The sequence below is a fragment of the Diceros bicornis genome, chromosome 27 (genome assembly GCF_020826845.1).
Source record: "Diceros bicornis minor isolate mBicDic1 chromosome 27, mDicBic1.mat.cur, whole genome shotgun sequence".
Classification (NCBI taxonomy): Eukaryota; Metazoa; Chordata; class Mammalia; order Perissodactyla; family Rhinocerotidae; genus Diceros; species Diceros bicornis.
The window spans coordinates 32,942,633-32,962,595 of record NC_080766.1 but is presented as its reverse complement, the minus strand read 5'-3'; the positions used below and the strand labels follow the sequence as shown (position 1 = coordinate 32,962,595).

Below are 19,963 nucleotides of genomic sequence, written 5' to 3'. Positions count from 1 at the left end.
AATTCTAGCCTGTTCGTTAAAGCTCTCCGTGTTCCCACATCCCTCCTCTATCCCCCGCCCAAAACACCCACAACACTGGTCTTTGCGAGTATTCTGAAGTCAGACTCCTACGCTGATTCAAGTTGGAAAAGCCCCATGTTCCTTTCTTGCCCCTTTTCCGCATCTCTGGAGCTCAGCGGTCTCCCCTCCCCGTCTCCCCTCCTAACTCACAGCCAGAGTCTGGCGAGGCCACGCCCAGCCCTCACTGTGGGGGATTCTTTTCTCAGTCGCCTGGGGTGGGTGGCTTTTATGGACTTTGTAGTGTGGTGCTGTCTCCCTGCCAGGGGCAGGCTGCTGGGCACTAGAGGACCAGATCCTTCGGGGGTCTCAGATCAGAGGTCGCATAAAGTCACCTTCCAGATGGGGCCCTTCCTGCCAGCTTAGAGGTGTTCTGCGATAACATTTGGAGGCGGATTCTCTCCCTTTGGGCATAGGCCCTGCCGGCTGGGCCTGGCTGCTCCTTCCAAGGGAGACGCTCTGCCTTTGAAAAGCTTTGGAAAGGTCAGTAGTGTGACTTGGGGCCCTGACTGCAGTCAGCTGGCCTGGCTGGGCACACACTTCCCCATGGGTAAGAGTGGGCCATCAGTGGAAGATGGATGGGAACTTCACAGGCCTTCCCTGGGCGTCATCAAAAAGGTCCAGATCAGCCCAGAGAACTCAAGGTTGACAAAATATTACAGCAGTAAGAGTTGAAGCTAAAAAGTGGCACAGTAAAGATGAGTGAGCGAATATTTTTTAATCTTAATTCATATGTTTTATTTTTCTACCCTTCCAAAGCAAACATAAGCAGTAAGTAAGCAGATAAGTGCACTAAATAACATGAGCAATATTGGGGACTACTTCCCAATGCCAGATGGATGGGCGATTGCCGTCCTTGGAGAAATGCATATTATGTGCCTCTTGGTAGAGTCGTTCTTCATCTGGTCACACTTCCTAGGTGTGAACAGGCTCTCAGAAGGCACCTGTGTGTCCAGGTTGGTTTGAGTTCACTGGCTCACTCGACAATGGCTACGGTTTGCTGGTGTCAGTTCTACAATCTGGAGAGTTTGTCTCCATGGGGAGGCTCGCTAGGCTCGTTCCTGACGTCAGCTGATGCTGTGGGGGTCCCCATCGAGGGCCAGTTCCCAGAGGAGGGCAGAGTGAGCCTGGGGGTCTGTGGGGGGCGAGGCAGAGGGGCTCTCCGGCTACAGCTGCTGGTCGGGCCCAGATGCTCTGCTCCATGGTTCCTCAACTGAGCTCGGTGGAGCCGGCGGGGTCCCCCGGGGAGCCCTGTGGCGCGGTGGGTGCCTCCAGACACAGAGGGGAAGGTTGAGGCCGTGACTCCGGGGACATATTGGGTCGTGCTGGGTGGTGTTCCTGTGGACAGAGAAGATGGAAGAAGGCAGACATCAAAGCCGCCCAGAGAAGAGTCTTTCCTGTCGCAGCCTCTTGCCTGTCCAAAGCCTATAGAGAAGGAGCCCCAGAGTGAGAGCACCTCTGCCAGGGGAGTAGACCCCGGGGGAGGGTCAGCCCAGCTCACTTAGGTCGCTGTTGTGGAGAAATAGCAGAAAAGAGGAAGTGTTGATGGTGACCTAGACCTCGGGTCTTTCCCTCCGAGGTCAATTCTCCCTCATATGTCCACTTAGAGTGGGGAAGGGGCCAGGCTGACCTTCCATCCCTCCATGTGTTTGAGTATAGCTCATCTCGTTTCCGTACCTCAAGCAAGCTTGTATCTTAGCCAGAAGTCTCTCCTCTCTGGATAGACTCGCCTGCACTGGAGGGCTGGGGGCAGTGGACACAGCCGCCTGGTGTGACCCGGGCCCTTCCCGTCCCGCCTGCCTTCAGTTTCATCAATAAAATGGGGTGATAATTGCCTCATAGTTCTCCTTGGGATGAAATGGGGAGAGGTGTTGATAGCTGTCTCCGCTGGAGAACTAGTGTAGATGTGGTTATAATTCTAATGTGAATGAAGAGGGCCAGGGAGGGAGCCTGAGGGAGCAGAACCCTCCTTTCAGAAGATGCTAGCATAATCGTTTTTTTTTAAATCACAGAAAGAGTGACTCCTTGGGGCGAAACGTGGCATTCTCTTTCCTAAATCTTACTAAGGATCCATTTGGCTGCCCTGAGCCTTCCGCGTTCGTTACAGAGTACCTAGAGAGGATTTTCTCTAGTGAGCCACGAGGCCAGTGAGGATGAACAGTGTCACCAGTTTGCCCTGTAAAATTATAGCCCAGAAAACGCACAAGCCCCTTCATCCATGGCCGCCCGTGTGCCCCTGTGTCCCCACTGGACTGGGGAACTTTCCACGGGGAGGATAACAGACCATCTTTGCAAACTGTCCCTAGCACAGGGCTTGCTACAAGTCACCTCAGAAGAGTAGAAAAGAAAGGTGATTTCATTAGTTTATTCCCCAGGTCCTCTTGTGGGTAAAAATCTGCTTAAATTCATTGTCATTTCTAAAAATGGAAAGAGAAGAGTGGATTTCTTCATTGCTCCAAAGCTAGTCCCTGCCTCTGTGTGTGACCAAAGGGAATCGGAAATGACCTGGTGAGGGTAGACCTGGTGGATGAGACGCTAGGGGCCGGGAGGGTGGGGGAAGGGGTGGAAGAAACAGAGGCCCGTCCGGGCAGGTCTGTACATGCACAGACGCACAGGTCCTCGCAGGAACCGGCAGTGGGACTCCATCAGGGGCAGGGGTTGCGCGCTCTGGTTGTTTGAGAAGGCCCTCCATCCCTTCCTCTCTCAGCATAGCTCTGCTCATCTCTCTGCTCCCAGCTTCCTATGCTGACAGGGTTTCCTCTCCCCAAGACGTCTTGGTCCATGATGGCGTCCAGCCCCAGTCTTCCTCCTGGACCCCTAACTGCTACCTGGGCCCAGCTCTCCTGCCAGGCCACACGTTCCAAAGGGCATTGGCCAGCCCTGGACAGGCCCTCTGTGGGTCAGTTGCCCATCCCTGGTCCCATCAGCTACGGCAGGGAGAGAGACAGCATAGGATCCCTTGTAAGAACAGTCATTAGGAGAGCAGTAGCCGTGGGGGCAGATTAAGCCAGAAGGGAAAATTGGATGTAGTGGGCCAACTGTCTAGCAGAAGAGAATTAACATAGAGTGAGCTAGGCTCTAATTACCTCTTGGATTTTACGTCCAGTTTGACCACTAAGGCACACAGTAGGCATTCAATACCAGATGGTGGCCACAGATAACTCAATTAGGGTTCCATTTTCCCAGTGAAGTGTTTGGCAAAACCTAAGGGAAATGTAGGGTCCTTTTGGCTTTACTTTCTTTAATAGCTTGATCAAGACATACTTTACATACAATAAAGTTCATCCATTTAAAAGGCAAAAATTCACTGAGCTTCAATATATTTGTAGAATTGTGCAACCATCACCACAATCTATTTTAGACTATTTTCATCATCCCAGAAAGAAACCCAGTACCCATTAGCAACTTCTAATCTCTCTCTAGAGATTTGCCTGTTCCAGACGTTTCACATCAATAGAATCACACAACATGGGGCCTTCTGTGTCTGGATTCTTTCACACAGTACCATGTTTTTGAGGTTCCTCCACGTGCTAGCATGAATGAGTGCTTCGTTCCTTTTTATGGCCAAATAATATTCCACTGTGTGGACACAGGATTACTCACTATTTAACCATGTGAGTGACCTCCATCCCCACCCTCCTCACTTACCTCGTCTGCGGGGAGCCTGACCAGGACATGTAGAGCAGGATGAGGAAGAGAAGCACCACGAAAGCAGCCAGGCTCACCCAGAAGACAATGACGATGGAATCTGTGGGAGGGAGAGCTGCGTCTCAGTGTCAGCGTGATGTCGCCTAAACCCACAGTGAGGGAAATAAGGGCCCGAGTGCTGTGGAAATAGGCCCCTGAGCACACATGTTCTCTCTTCTTCCAGCCTCTCAGCTGTGACCACTAGGAAGATGTTTCCGTTAGCAGGAAGGTTGGGAAGGAACCAGGCAGCAGAGAAGGGGCTTTCTCCCAGAGCAGCTAGCTGCTGGGTCAGTTAGGTGGTGGTTGAGGGAAAAACAGTAAATGAACTTGGGTGGCACCCCACGCATTTGCTTTTGCAGCTGCTCCCCTCCCTCCCGTACTCCCTGGGAGGGAGGAGAATGGGCTGTGGGCAGCTCCGCATCACAGGACAGCCTCCCGTCCCCTGAAAGGGCTGCAGATGCCTTTGGTGACCAGCCTCATGAGGGGCAGCTCCAGAGACCCCAAGAGTTAGAGACATAGGAGAATGTACACTAGACCACTGTGCCGGAGTGCTCCCCGTGGAAGGACGAGGCCGCTCCCGCTGCGGAGTTGCTAACCGACTCCTGCCTGCTCGGTGACGTGGAAAGAGCGGCTCCCTCTCCTCAGGGGCACAGGCCCAGCTAGGGGGCAGTGGCAGGAGGGAAAAGCACTCTTGCAGCCACCACTGTGGCTGTGTTTGTGACCAGAGGCTGAAGGTGCGGGGGAAACCAGGAAACATGCTTAGCCTCTCTGGGCCCTAGGTAGAACCTGGCAGGTCAGGAAGTGCCTTTCTCCAGGGCTCCGGTTCTGGAACATTCAGCAAGTTGCTAGAGACCTGCTGCAATGTGGTAGTTTTTCTTGGAGATTATCTATGGCTATGGGCACAGAGCGCCAGGCTCATAGGTAGTGTCTGCAAGTATCTGATCCCGGATACACTCACGACAATGGGACAAGATGCCCCAAACCGGGATACGCTAGACACCTACGTGTGTGACCAAAGGTAGCTGCTGAAGGGTGGTAGTCCCGCAGGTATTTACTAAGCACCTACATGAGTCAGGCTCTGCTAGGGGCTGTTAAAGATTCAGAGGGAGTCCACCCCGCACACCAGAAATCCCTGACGCCCTTACCTGCACTCTCTTCTCCCAACCCCCTCCTCTGAACTCCTGCAGGACTTCTGTTGTGTTGTGTCGTGTTGTGTTCAAACAAAAAGATGTTTAGGGTAAACGAATGGATGAGGAAATGAACAAATGAATGAACGAATGATTGAATGAATGCAAAGGGTGTTAGAGATTTGGAGTCATCCACATAGTGATGGAGGTGGAGGCCCTGGGGGTAAATAATGGTATTTGAATAAAGGGTGTCATCTCTTCCGTCTATGACCCCAGACGGGTAGAGGGAGAAACTGAAGGCTTGTGAGAGTTGATCTTAGACCCTGACAGCTTCAAAAACAGGGTAGAAGGACAAGATGCAGGACTTGCGAAAGGAATCAGAGCTCCCAACACCTTGTGAGCCATCAGCAACTTGGCCTTCCCCGTCCAGAGAGGCAAGGAGGACAAAGACCCCCAGGCTGGCTCTCACATCCTCTCTCTTTCCTGTCCCTGAACTGAGAAACTGATGGTGGTGCCCTAGAGTGTTGAACTGTTTAAGGGACGTATGGGCTCCTGGGAAATAGGAAATGAGATTGTTACTGTCTGTCCTAAGACTAAGAACGTTTAAAAGAAGCTTCTGGCTTTCTCAGCATTCCTTGCCCGCTCACTATGCGTTATTCCACAATCCTGCTTCAGCTCAACTCCGTCGCAGAGTCACAATTTATCGTATAACCCTCCAAGTATGACAGTATATATAATTTTAGAAAATTTGTTTGGGATTTTATTCTGTAAGGGTGTTTTAGATTTCTGCAGACACTAATACTCTTTTTCCTTCATAAACATAAATACAGGGTTTGAGGTCTTTAGCGCCTAGATAAGTTGTGTCAGGGCCTCTAAGGAAACAGCTTCAAAAATTTAGCAGTTGACGGGCCGGCTTGGTGGCCTAGTGGTTAAGTTTGGCATGCTCTGCTTCGGTGGCCCGGGTTTGCAGCTTCGGATCCTGGGTGTGGACATACACCACTCATCAGCCATGCTGCAGCAGCGACCCATATACAAAATAGAGAAAGAGTGGCACAGATGTTAGCTCAGGGCCCATCTTCTTCAGCAAAACAAAAAATTGAGTAGTTGAGACAGCCCCTCTCCTTCTCCCAGACTCACACTTGTCTGCTTCAGCCTTTGGTCATTATCCCCAGATATTGAGCAGGAAATGAGACAACACCTTTCACAGAACACAGTGTCTACAGAGAAGTGAAATTTGAATTTTGTCAGATCAGAAAGGCGATCAGTCGCCACTAGCCATTTCCTGTACTAAATTCTCTTTCATCATGTTCTGTTAAAACAGGCAGCCAAGAAAACAGGGTTCTTTTTCCTCTTCCCACTGAAGGTTCAGCCTAAGTGCTTGGAGAGAACATTTTGTTCCAAGGGCAAGAGTTGTCATTCCCCAGCGTTAGAAATATTTAAACATCTGTGGGCTTGTTTTTACAACAACCAGCACCAGACTGGACAGCACCAGCCGTGGGAAACTCCCCTTCCTTCTCCTTCCCTTCGCCCCTCTTTCCTTCCTTCTCCTTCCCTCTCGCCCCTCTTTCCTTCTTTCCTTTCCAAGTCCATGCTGGTGGAATGAGGAGGATTAGGCATCCACAATGGATGGACGAGAGAAGGCTCTGGATGGAATGATTGGGCTTCACGTCACATTGGGGTATTTCTCATCCTACCTTGGAACTGACAAACCACTCCAATCAAAATACTCCCTACTCACGGGAGGCACCTCAGTTTTGTTGAGTGAAAACCAATAAACCTCAGTTTTGGCGTTCCTCCAAACTCTACTAATGTTTAGGTCCAAGACTCCTAGTAGAAGACTGACTCCAAGATTTTTCCCTTTAGGGGAACACCGGTGGGGTGAGGGCCTAGGCTCTGGAGGTGGGTGGTTTTGAGTTCAACTCTGACTCGGCCATGTTCTAGCCATGTGATCTCAGGCAACCTGGGATTTTTACATCTCTAAATCTGTTTTCTCGTCTGTTAAATGGGCATAATAGTATGTGTTATATAGGCTGTTAAGTGGATTAAATAAAATAATATGTATATACAATGCACAATAAACAGTTCCTTGTTTAATGGTTGTGAAATGATATATGAGTAGAACTAAAATTATTATTTCTGTTAAGAGGGTTTTGTGCCAAGCTATATTGTTGTGTCCTTTAAGCTCACTGAAATGTAAGATACCAGTAAAGGTAATTGTGGCATAGACCACTAGTTGTCAATCCTAATGTTTGCTCTCAGGCACTTCCATAGTAATAGAACTCCTGCCTTTATCTGGGCACATGGCTGCCTGGGATAAAGACTACATTTCCCAGCCTCCTTTTCAGCTAGGTATGGCCATGTGACAAGGTTCTGGCCAATTAGATGTGAGTGGTGCTTACAGGACAGCTTCTAGGAATCTTCCTGCATAGAATGCTAGAATTCTAGTAACTTGTGTCTCTTCTTATTCCCTTACTCCATTATGCTGCCCAGAATGTGGATGCGATGGCTAAAGTAAGGGCTAGAGAATGAGGGATATGTCCCAGAGATGGCAGAGCAATGACCTAGAATGAAGCTGGTTGCTGAGGATTTCATGGAGCAGACCCACCAGCCCGTCCTGTAGAATTTACATGAGAGAGAAATTAACATCTATTTCATCTGGTACTCTGTTAATAGTGACCAATTTTCTTTACTGAATCAGGAAAAAAAAAAAAACTGACATTAAATGAATGTTCCAAAACTTACAAATCCAGATGAATGCTGACCTCCAAAATAATCACCCTCTCTCTACCATAGAGTCATATAAATTTTCCTAAAATATATATCTTGATCAGACATTTATAAACATTTATCAAACATTCATAAATTCTTCTTTTGGAATTACCTTCAAGGACACACACACACACACACACACACTAATTTTGCTCCTTTATGAGATCACACTTTATTTTTGACACCCAGGTGGTATCAATCAGTCTAAGCATCCATTTCATTCACCCAGCTCATTTCTGGGTGATTCTCAATTGTTTCCCAAAAGCAAATATACCCTCAAAAGATATACATCATTTTGGTATATATATTCAATGGAATACTACTCAGCCACAAAGAAAGACAAAATCATCCCATTCTCAACAACATGGATGGACCTGGAGGGTATTATGTTAAGCGAAATAAGCCAGACAGAGAAAGACAAACACCGTATGATTTCACTCAAATGTGGAAGATAAACTAACACCTGGACAGAGAGAACAGTTTAGTGGTTACCAGCGGGAAGGGGGCTGGGGAGTGGGCACAAGGGGTGAAGGGGCGCATCTATATGGCGATTGACAAATAACAATGTACCACTGAAATTTCACAATGTTATAAACTATTATGACCTCAATAAAAAAATCTGTTAAAAGAAAAAAAAAGATAGTCATCATTTATCACCATGGATCTTTCATACGATGTTCTATTGCCACCAAAGTTGGTTCCAAAAGAAGAATCCCTAGGAGTTTTTGAGCAACAATGGAATCATTCAAGCATAGCACCTCTGCCACAGGCTCCCTACATGGGAAATTTGTTCCAAGGTAAACATTCTCCTATCTTTGTTTAAAAATTGCTTTCACTGTTTATGTCATGCCCATAGGACCGACTGTTTGCTGAAGAATTAGAGGTCATGGTTAAAGTTGTAACCTGAAATTGATTACTCTGAATGGGAGGAAAGAGTTGTGTGTAGGTCCTTTGTTCAATCTTTTTGCTACTTCTCTGCGTTGATTTCAGAGATTGGGTAGTGGTGTGTTTCTGTTCTTCCTCCCCCAGCTGTCGGAGCAGCAGGTGAATAGATTCCTTGTAATTGAAGCTGCCAGAGGCGGCGCATCAGCAGAAGTCACTATGGGCTCCGACCGGTTCTACCCGACGTTCTTCCCAACTCATAATTAAAGGAAGAAGACGTATTGATCCCAGAGGTAAATAATACCAGGCATGCCCCAAGGGAAATCAATCCACCTTGCTACCCCAGAGCAGCATTTAGAGATTCAACGTGTTAGAATAATCTGTATTGTGCTGTAAGGTTGGAATATGGGCCTGGTTTCCTCCTAAGCTTAGCCTCTGAAAAGGGGACAGATAGAAGACCAAACAGATAATCAGTCAGTTCAGGCAGGGCCTCAGGAAACAGATCTGCCTTTCCCACCTTTTTGGCAGTGTTAGGGAGATTCTGAAACTTTCCAGGAAACAGTCAGAGGCGACGTCCAAAGATCACAATGATAAAAATCCTTGTAGAATCCCTGTGACAAAACCATACCAGATTTCAAGCCGTCTCTGGGAAAGGGCGTCCCACCACTCAGCACTGAGTACTCCATAAAAGTATATATAAATCCCTAGATGTTTCCTATTATCGGCCCAGCCATGATGGAATACGTTCCAGTGTATGGGCATGAACACAAAAATCTTAAAATTCTTCCTGCTTGTTAAGTTAACACATGACCCCTGGGGATTTTTCTATCTATTCTGTCTCCTTCTCTACTCGGCACAACAGTTGAACCTGGGCTGGCCCGCGACATTTCAGCCAGGCGCCCCAGATGACCCACTAGTGAGAAGATCTGAGCAAGAGCTTTGCCTCTTCGTCTCACCCTAAAGCCTTCCTCGCTTTTTTTCCAGGTGACAGTTGGCCTCTGAGAACATGGCCCTGGGGGCCCCGCTATGAGGCCAGCAGGAGAGCATCACCTCTGGTGGGGGATCTTGCAAAGACCCCCACCAGGAAGGAAGGAGCCAGCTTGACTCGCTGTCTCTGCAGAGGACACCCCCTGCCCAGACCAGGGCCAGCCAAGCACTGTCCTTACTGCCCCTCACCTCTTTCCCTCCCTCGAGCTCCAATGAAGCTGTGTCACACACCAGGATGGGGCAGATGGCTGCGGAGAAAGGAGCTGGCAGAGCAGAGAAATGAGAAGCACTCATGCCCCCCAGCTGGGGAAGGAGGAGGTTCTAATTTTGAATGGAAGTTTGCAGGTGATTTGTTTTTAAACATTTTTAAAATTTATTTCATAGGATCAGACTCTGCTTTGGTAACTAAAGTGACTGATAGACATTTTTTGAGATTTAAGAGTGAGCATGGGGCCTGCTCAAAATTTCACCCAGGGGCAGGGACAGAGCCAGCACTACAAAGTAGGTTTGCAGGAGCAGGTGAAGAAAAATGAAAGGGGCTTTCTGATTGTACTCCATGAACTTGCTCTTTCAATGCCGCAGTTGCGTGCATTTATGCAAATGCAGAAGAAAAAAGACTGGAAGGATATTGTAGTGGTCTAGGCCCAGTCAAGAGATAGAAACCACACAGTAAACCAAACGGGGAAGTTTAATGTGAAGAATTATTAATTGGATAAAAGATATAAGGAAACACCATATGGTATCCCAGGGCTGAGGGAGAGAACCCAGCCGTATTAGTTTGCTTGGGCTGTGCTACGGTCTGAATGTTGTGTCCCCCCAAATTCATATGTTAAATCCTAACACCCAAGGTGATGGTATTAGGAAGTGGGGCCTTTGGGGGGTGATTATGTCATGAGGGTGGAGCCCTCGTAAATGGGATTAGTACCCTTATAGAAAGAGGCCAGAGAGATCTCCCCGCCCCTTCCACTGTGTGAGGATACAGCGAGAAGGTGCCAGCTGTGAACCAGGAAGAGGGCCTTCACCCAAATGCGACCATGCTGGTGCCTTAATCTTGGACTTCTCAGCCTGCAGACCCGCAAGAAATAAATTTCTTTTGTTTATAAGCCCCCCAGTCTGTGGTATTTTGTTATAGCAGCCTGAACAGTCTAAGACAGGCTCCCATAACAAACTACCACAGACTGGCAGGGTTGTTTTCTTCTGAGGCCTCTCTCCTTGGCCTGCAGACGGCTGCCTCCTCCCTGAGTCCTCACGTGGTGGTCCCTCTGTGCAAGTCTGTGTCCTCATCTCCTCTTCTTGTAAGGACACCAGTCACATTGGATTAGGGCCCACCCGTGTGACCTTGTTTTAAGTCAATCACCTCTATAACAGCCCCGTCTCCAAATACAGTCACAGTCGGAGGTCCTGGAGGTTAGGACTTCAACATAGGAATTTAGGAGGGGACATAATCCAGCCCATGACACCAAAGAAGGACGAACTGTGAAGGGGTTCAGAGCTCCTTGGAGAAGGTATGGTTTGGCCACCAGAAAGCAGAGACGTTGGTTGGTTTAGCCAGGCCTGGGCTGGTCTGGAGCCTCTGGACAAACCACAGACAGCCTTCCAGAGGACCGGCGGGGAGCAGGTGATCAACAAGTGGCCGTGGGGGCGGGCAGTGGGAGGCCGGCTGGCAGGGGCTGTGGAGGGGGTGCTGCTCGGCTTGCGCCCCCGCCCCCTCCCCTCCCAGGCCCCAGGTGCACAGCGGCTTTGCTTTCCCTGTTGATACGGCTGCAGAGAAGTTATTGCCACACTGAGGCTGCAAGATCTCAGAGGGACCGTGTTCCCCGTCAGGGACTGGGGCTGGTTCCACCAGACGTCCTTATGCCTCCACTGTCGACCCCGCACCCCTGCCCCAGCCCTCCTGCAGGGCCCCTCCAGAGCCCTCTCCTGGGAAAGCTTAACACTGTGCTCACTTTAAAGGAAGTCCATTGTTTCTCATAGAGTGCATTTTGAAGAGTGCATTCAGAGCTGAGAGGCAATAAATTGATAACTGACACAGATAGGCATGATGAAAAGTAATAATGTGTGCAAGAGCTGCCCACTTCACATTAGTTTATTTACTCACTTATTCCACAGAAATTTATTGTGTACCTAATATGTGCCAGGTGCTATTCAGGAGCTAAGGATGGACAGAGCAAGACGGACAGAGGTTCCTGCTCTGCTGGACCATACATTCTGGTGACGATCTGCCCACTAAACATGACTAGCGTCCTGGGAAGAGTCCTAAGGCATTGGAACCTGGAATTTAAGTCCCAGCTCTGCAAATATCTAGCTGGGTGCCCTTGAGCAAGTGACTCGGCTTCTCTGGTCCCCAGTACCCCCACATCCCTCTGTCCCCATCTCTACAGCACCATAGCATACTCGTTCCTTAATGCTGGCCTCTCCTTCCTCACCTGTCAACTCCTAAGGGGTGGAGATCTTTACAATGTTGTGTTTCCAACCCCAGCACCTGGCCGTCTCCTGTCCAGATGTCACCCGCTGCTCTCCCAATCTCAAATGTATGTGTTCACCAGAGGGATATTTTTAGCAAGCCAATTGGACCTTGTCGCTTCCCTGCTTAGTTTGAAATGATTTCCCACAGCTTCCAGGAATCCTCTGAGGCTGGCCTGCAAGATTCTGGCCCCTGGGTGGCCTGAAGCACAGCCTCTGTCCCTCTTCCCCAGATCACCCTCCATGTCGCCCTTCCTGGAAGCACCCCCTTTACACACAAGAGGATCCCGTTCTCTGCTCTGTGCTAGCCCGCTGTGTATCAGGCAAAGTCCCATGGATTCTTTAGACTCAGCTTAGCCGCATCTTCCTTGGGAAGCCTTCCTTGCCTCTTACTTCTCCCCAAGAGTGTCCTTCCCTGTGCTCTGCTGGCAGTTTTTGCACATCTCCATCAGAGCCCCATTACTCGACTAACAGTTTATTAGTGGTCCGTATCTGCCACCTGACTGGACAGTTGAGGACAAGACAGAGTGACCTGCTTGACCTCTTCCTCAAGTCAGTGTCATCTACAAAAAGAGCCTGTTCTAGAATCAAAGAGACTTAAGGGACGCCACCAGATGTAGCACACCAACAAAGGTTGGACAAAGTAGCTCTTAAGCACATTTTGGGGAAATTGGAGAAAGTTGACTATAGACTGGATATTAGATGATACTAAGAAACGATTCTAGAAATGTGTAGATGGACTGTTATGTTCTTATTTGTTAATATTCCTAAATTTGGTGGAGGAGTGTCATGATGCCTGTAATCTACTTGGAAATACATCATAGAACAGATAATATGGGTAAAAAAATAAAATAGTTCTCGAAAAAAATCGAGGACGTGGATTCAGTCTTTTTGCTTTTGTATCTCCAGCTCCCACGGCAATGTCTGGCCCGTAATGGATGGTTACAGAATTTAGGTTGTTGAATTAAACACGAGCAAAGGCCAGAAGGTAGAAAAAGGTACGTATGGTGTGTTTCTGGTATGGTGTGGAAGTGGCTCTCATCAGGAAGAATGAAAAACGGAATTCACAGCACTAAATTTCAGAGGGCCTACCATGAGGAAAAGGGGAGCTTAGACTTGTTGGGGAGGGCAGGATAAGGAAATGAGAAAATGGCACAGGGTTGAACTTGAGTCACTCCTACACAGTGAGGCCATAGAGAGTTGCACAGATTGTGCACTGCTCAAGGGAGCCACCTTAATGGGTTGTGATTAGCTGTGTGCCCAGAGGAGGAGAGTTTTTCTAATTTTCTCTTTGATATGGGTTAGTGGCAGCCCTGTTCCTATGTTTGTGGGCCTTGAGGAAGAAAAGGAGAATTAGGGTGACCATCTGATGTGCCTGGATTTCCCAAGATGCACCCATGGGACAGTCGTGGGCAACTCTAGAAGGTTGGTCATCCTAAGGAGAGTGCAACAAGGGGAAGAAGAAAGAGGTTAAGAGAGATGGAAGTGAAGACGGAGAGACACGGAAACCAGGGGGCAGAAGGAGGTGAGCGTGCAGACTGATGTTTTCTGAAGGAGCGGTTTCATCCGATGGTGAATGCGGAAGCCTAATTTCAGGGAACCAGAGAAAGGGAAAGTGGCCACGTGTCTGAGAAGTTTGGAACCAAAGGTGGGAGAGACTTTGGCTGATGGTCCAAGAGGGCAGCCAGGATGCAAATCCATGTGTACTTTAGACACAGCTGAGGAAGCCAGCGAAAAGGGAGAGATGCTGGTGGAGGAGGAACTCCTCAAGACCAGGGAGACGAGCTGTAGGGGAACATGACAGCAGTTGGACAAAACAACAAGCGGACGCCCCACGCTGGACTCCCATGCCAGTTCCCCCATGCACACGTTCATCAGTCTTGTGACCAGCTCTCTGGACATCCTGCTATGGCTGTTGTTCCCTCGTCCCCTCCGCTGCCACTAATAGTCCCCAACTGAGGACCAGTTTGTTTTGTTTGATTTAACTGCTATGATGGTTAATTTTTTTTTTTTTTTTTGGTGAGGAAGATCAGCCCTGAGCTAACACCTATTGCCAATCCTCCTCTTTTGCTGAGGAAGATTGGCCCTGGGCTAACATCTGTGCCCATCCTCCTCTACTTTATATGTGTGAGCGGTGTGTAGGTCCGTGCCTGGGATCCGAACCTTCAAACCCCGGGCCACCAAAGCAGAGTGCACCAACTTAACAATTACACCATGGGGCGAGCCCCAATGATGGTTAATTATATGTGTCAACTTGACTGGCCTAAGCGATGTGCAGAGAGCTGGGGAGGCATTATTTCTGGGTGTGTCTTTGAGGGTGTTCCTGGAAGAGGTTAGCATTTGATTCAGTAGACTGAGTAAAGAAGACCCGCCCTCACCAATGTGGGTGGGCATCAGCCAATCCGTTGGGGGCCCGAATGGAACAAAAAGGTGAAGGAAAGGTGAATCCTTGCTCTCTCTTCTTGAGCTAGGACATCCATCCTTGTCTACCCTCAGACATCGAAGGAGCTCCAGCTCCTTCAGACTCTGGGACTTAAGCCAGTGGCTCCCCTAGTTCTCGAGCCATTGGACTCAGACTGAATTACACCACCAGTTTTCCTGGTTCTCCAGCTTGCAGAAGGCAGACTGTGGGACTCCATAACCGTGTGAGCCAATTCCTATAATAAATCTCCTCTTGTTTATGTTTCTGGTGTCAGGAGACTATTGATCTCAAGGTCATATTTGCCGTAGTGGCTATCTGCAAACAATTTATTTTTTAAAATATATTTCTTCCTGCTACACGGCTCTGTAAATCGGCAAATGGCCTACCTTGTCACCTTGCAGACGTTATGCTAAGTGAAATAAGCCAGTCACAAAAGGACAAATAGTATGCTTATATAAGATACTGTCTTAGTCAGTTCAGGCTGCTGTAACAAAATACATACACCAGGTGGCTTAAATAATGGAAATTTATTTCTCACAGTTCTGAGGGCTGGCAAGTCCAAGATCAAGGTGCTGGTGGACTCAGTGCTTGGTGAGAGCACTCTTTCTGGTTATGTCCTCACATAGAGGAGGGAGAGAGAGCAAGCTCTCTCGTGTCTCTTCTTATGAGGGCACTAATCCCATCGTGAGGGCCCCACCTTCATGACCTCATCCAACACGAACCACCTCCCAAAGCCCTCTCCTCTAAATACCATCACGTTGGGGATTAGAGTTTCAGCATATGAATCTCGGGGGACACAAACACTCAGGGCAGCAGGTAGCCAGAAGAGTCCAATTCACAGAGACAGAAAGTAGAATGGTGGTTGCCAGCAGCTTCTGGGAGGTGGGAAGGGGGAGTTAGTGTTTAATGGGTAAAGTTTCAGTTTGGGAAAATGAAAATGTTCTGGAGATGGATGGTGGTGATGGTTGCACAACAGTGTGAATATACTTAATGCCATTGAAACATACACTTGTTAAAATGATAAATTTCATGTTATGTATATTTTCCCACAATAAAACAAAAGAGAGTCCTTGTCAGAATGAACTAAATGTTTAAATTTTTGTCAAACTACCCAGAGCATGGAGTTACTGTCACTGGCTGATAACCCAACTTCCAGAAAGCTCAGGAACCTTGTCCTCCCCAGCTGAGTTTGTCCCTCCCCATCCATTGGAGAGGATGGCCACTTGCCCACCCAGGGGTTCCCGCCTGATGCAGTCACAGACAGGCCTAGGGAGGAGGGGGGCCACTCAGGGAAGTTCTGAGTGTCCCCTCAGGAGGGCCAGGCAGGAGTTATTACAAACAGCACACAGGGTAGGAGTCCATTTGTGTGTGGGTATCTAGGTTCACGCGTATGTGCACGCACATGTGTGGGCACCTGTGCCGATATGGGTATAGGGATGCAGACAAATCCTAGTTGGCTAAGCACTGAAATGGTAATATTGATGTTTTTTCTAAGTAGTAAAGTAATTTACTGTCTGAACCTTTTATTAAGGGGCGTATCAACTTTTTTGTTTTTGTTGTTGTTGAGGAAGATTGGCCCTGAGCTAACATCTGTGCCCGTCTTCCTCTACTTTATGTGGACACCTGCCACAGTGTGGCTTGTTGAGCAGTGCATAGGTCCGTGCCTGGGATCCGAACCTGCGAACCCCAGGCCGCCAGAAGCGGAGCACGGGAACTTAACCACTATACCACCAGGCCAGCCCCTCAACTTTTAAAGAATATATTTAAAAATTTTGAATTATGAAATGTTCCAGATATGTAGAAAAATACAGAGAAAAATATGACAAAACCTACAGGTCCACCAAATATATTGTCATATTTGCTTCAGATCCTTTTTTAAAAAACAGAATTAAAATATTACAGATAGGGTTGGAACCCTCTCCTATCCCATTGCCTCTCCCTCCAGGGAAAAACCACAATCCTGAAATTGATGTGTGCTCTTATATTTTCATGCGTGCATCTCCGTTAACAATATAGCATATGTATTTTTGTGTTTACAATTTAATATAAATTAATTATATAATTAATTATAATAAATTCATTTATAATTTAACTAGATGTAATTATAATCAACATGATCATTCATAATTAACATAAGTTAATTCTACTGGATGCATAATTTTGTCTCTGGCTTTTCGCCTTCATTATACTTTAGTGATTTATTCATATTGACACACGTAGATCTGGTTCATGCATTGCAACTACTGTGTATTATTGGTTATAGTAATTATTGGTTAAAGCAACCACAATTTGTTTCTCCCATTTCCTGTTGATGGATTAGGTCGTTTCCAATTTCTGACTATCACAAACAATGCTGCAGTGAACACTGAACTACACATATCCTTGTGGACATGCGCAAGCATTGCTCGAGGTAGAAACCTGGGACAGGGATGCTGAATTATGCCTTGGGAGCTGCAACTTTTCTGGTCGTTGCCAAGTCGTTCTCCAAAATGGTGAACCCAAGTTTCATCCCATCAGCAGCATATGCCAGTCCTAATTTCTCTACTTCCTACCCCAACGTTTGGAATATCAATCTTTTAATGTTTGCTAATTGAATGGGTGTGAAATGGTACCTCGTCGTTGGTCCCAGTGCATTTCTCTGGTTACTTGTGAAGCTGAGCGTTTTCTTATAGTCAATGGCCATTTGAATTTTCTCTCCTGTTACTGCTGTGTTTTCATATCCTTTGCCCACATTTCTATTGGTTTTTTTCTTGTTGGTCAATGGGTTGGATTGGCTTAGGAAATAAAGTGGTTTCCATTTTAGGAGAAAAAAGATATTTCCAAAAATATAAAGAAATAGTCATTGACATCGTTCTGTCGTTCCTGGACTATACCAGCACTCCCCTGCCTCAGAGCCTGTGCCCTTGGTGTTCCTGCTGCCTGGAAGGCTCCTCCCTGAGACATCCTCAAGGCTTCATCCCTCACCTCCTCCCAGGTCGGCTGGGGGGGGCCTTCACCAACCATCCTAGTCAAGGTTACAATCCTCCCTTGGGCCCCAGCTCTCCCTGGCTACCTCTCCGATTTTATTTTTCTGTGGAGCACATATTGCCATCTGCCATATTTTCTTGTTTATGGTGTGTTAAAGACTGCCTTGAATTTTTAACACTTCTCCCATTGCCAGATGGGTTTCAATGCCCTCCTCCTGAATCCGGCCTGGCCTTAGTAACTTACTTGCTCAAGGTCACACAGCTAGTTAGCGGCAGAGCTCAGGTGCAGATTCCTGCCGACTGGCTCGGGAGTCCGTGTGCCTAGCCTCTGCGTGGCTGCTGCCTCCCAGCCGGCCCCCAGAATAAACCAGGCGACTATGTACTCAGGGTGTAAACACCCCAGGAGGCAGGAGGGATTTTTGTTGAGCACCAAACTTCTTCAGAGAAAACAGAAATTAAATTCAGACAAGATGTGAAAGCTTGGATACAAAAAGGAAAAGAGGAGGCCAGAAGGATCACCTCTCGCTGTGGGTGTCCAGACCTCCTGACATCCAAGGTTTGGGTGTAAAATGGTATATAATAGCCTCTGTAATAAATCTGGAATTAACTCCTAAAAAACTAAGACACTTGTGACACAGAATATTCTTTTAAGATAGATTTCTTGGTCGAGTTGAATCTATTTGTTTTGGGGTTCCAGTAAGCTTAGTGAGTTTCTTCAAACTGTAGACTTTGTGTTTTCCGTTGTGTGTATGCAGATTTTGGAGAGAGTTATTTTGTCTGTCCTCTAAGATGTATAACTTGAATAATTTCTGTTAAAATACCAATGGATATGTACTGTTCATAGGGGGAGCCCGGAAACTGCTTTCCTCCTGTGTCAAAAGACTCCCCGACGTCTAGGGTGTCTGGAGAGCCCAGCCACTGGCCTCTCCCCGGCCACAGTTTCCTCACTGAGATGGTTACTGGGTTTGGGAGTTTGGGGAAGAGTTTCTGATTTGACCTCATTCCTATGCTCACCAGGCTGTAAACTTCCAACTCTAGTTCATGCGTGCACGAAAGAACATCTTTTCAAACCTCAAATGTAACTTAGAGAATTATCAGTTTTCCCAGAAAGGGAAGTTGTTTGTGGGTAAGGGGGGCAGAAGGTTGAGATTGTGGTTTCTAAGATTCTAAACTTGCAAACAGCTCCTGGACCCAAAGCAGCAGGGAGCAGATTTGGAGCCTTGGTAGTGACCCAGTGAGATGTCTGTCACACAAAAGGATGGGAGCGCCTGAAGCTGACCCAGAATTTTATTTAATTCATGTTAATTAAAAAGAGACTTTCCTGAATGAAAATCTACATTTTGTCCAGATCAACATGTATCTTAAAGTTCTGAACTTTTGACACTATATATGAGTGGGCTCATATTTCAACCCTGCCACTTCTCGCTATTCCTATACATCCTCCTTATTGTGAGTTGTATGTGCAAAAATCTGCAATTTAATTTCATAATTATATACCTTGCATCAGAAAACACACATCAAATCTATCGACCTCCCGAGAAAGCCTGCATTTGACTTCTGGAAGTCGTAATTGAAACTGCAAACAAGAACCCTTCCTAACAAGGCATTCCAGATGACTTTCCCCAAGGGCTCTGCCAGCGACCTGCCTCCATTTATCAAATAGTAACGTCTGAATGGATTTTAGTTTTGAGCTGGTGTGTAACAGACTATCTTTCTTTTCACATGAAAAGCATCCCGTTTCTTCTAGTGACTGCAATTACTTTTTGACAGACATATGGTGCGATTGTAGTGAAAGGCCCACAGAACCAGCGACTTTGGGATGGGCAGGTGGTGGGTTCCCAGTGCTGAGACTTTGTTTTTGTTTTTCATGCTCCTTTCCTCAGCTAACTTGTTATCTTGATAGAGTAGCTGGGATAATAAGAGAAGTTTATTCACAAAGTGGCAAGTTACCCAAGAGATAAAGACTTGGAGGCAGATGGGCAAGAGGATGTTAACTCATTCTGGTTGTTCTTTCTGAGACCATGAAGATGAAACACCAGTTGGTATTTTAATTAGAATCAGTAAATCATACACCTTAGAGGACAGACAAACTAACTCTCTCCCAAATCTGCATTCAGACAACAGAAAACTCAAAATCTACAATTTGAAGAAACTCATCTAGCTAATAGGAACTCCAGACAAATCAAATTCTGTCAAGAAATCCATCTTAAAAGCATATCCTGCTCCCCAGATTGTCTTAGTTTCCTAGGAGGTTAGCTCAGAACTCATTACAGAAGGTAACATGCCATTTCACCCGCTCATTTTTATCTCTGAGTGCAGGGTCACATTCTGGCTTACCCAGAGTGTATTGTTGGAGTTAATAAGTGAACGGAGAGAAAGCTGTCCGAGCCAATCACCCCCAGCCACTGCCTGGTGGCTTCCCCAGTCAGGACTTACGCTTGTTGGCTTTCAGCTTCTTCTCATCCACGGGAATGAGGTCCAGGTAGTCCAGGTAGTACTCGTAGCTGTAGAGCAGGGCAGAGGCATTGGTCTTGTTGGCCATGTCTGCAGCACATCCGGACTCCTCGGAGCCCTACGAGGAGACTGCCTAGCTGATTTCTGTG

At 47.3% G+C, this 19,963-nt stretch overlaps 2 protein-coding genes across 3 annotated transcripts in view; one reads left to right on the top strand and one right to left on the bottom strand.

The window, feature by feature from the left end:
• Positions 1 to 7,683, top strand: part of URB1 (URB1 ribosome biogenesis homolog) — a 76,534-nt gene extending 68,851 nt beyond the window's left edge. Inside the window, exons 39-40 of one of the 2 annotated variants that reach the window (XM_058523014.1) lie at positions 6,457 to 6,549; positions 7,362 to 7,683. In XM_058523014.1, the coding sequence (XP_058378997.1) occupies positions 6,457 to 6,527 (71 nt within the window). In that variant the 3' untranslated portion in view covers positions 6,528 to 6,549; positions 7,362 to 7,683. Of the gene's footprint in view, positions 1 to 6,456; positions 6,954 to 7,361 lie in introns of those variants that run through there. The other variant, XM_058523013.1, reaches the window with a different exon arrangement.
• MRAP (melanocortin 2 receptor accessory protein) lies at positions 985 to 19,902 on the bottom strand. The gene is given in 4 exon segments (XM_058523015.1): positions 985 to 1,135; positions 1,137 to 1,395; positions 3,706 to 3,805; positions 19,797 to 19,902. Coding segments are annotated over 4 exon segments (531 nt in total). The 3' UTR covers positions 985 to 1,069.
• Between the last annotated feature and the right edge of the window lie 61 nt (positions 19,903 to 19,963).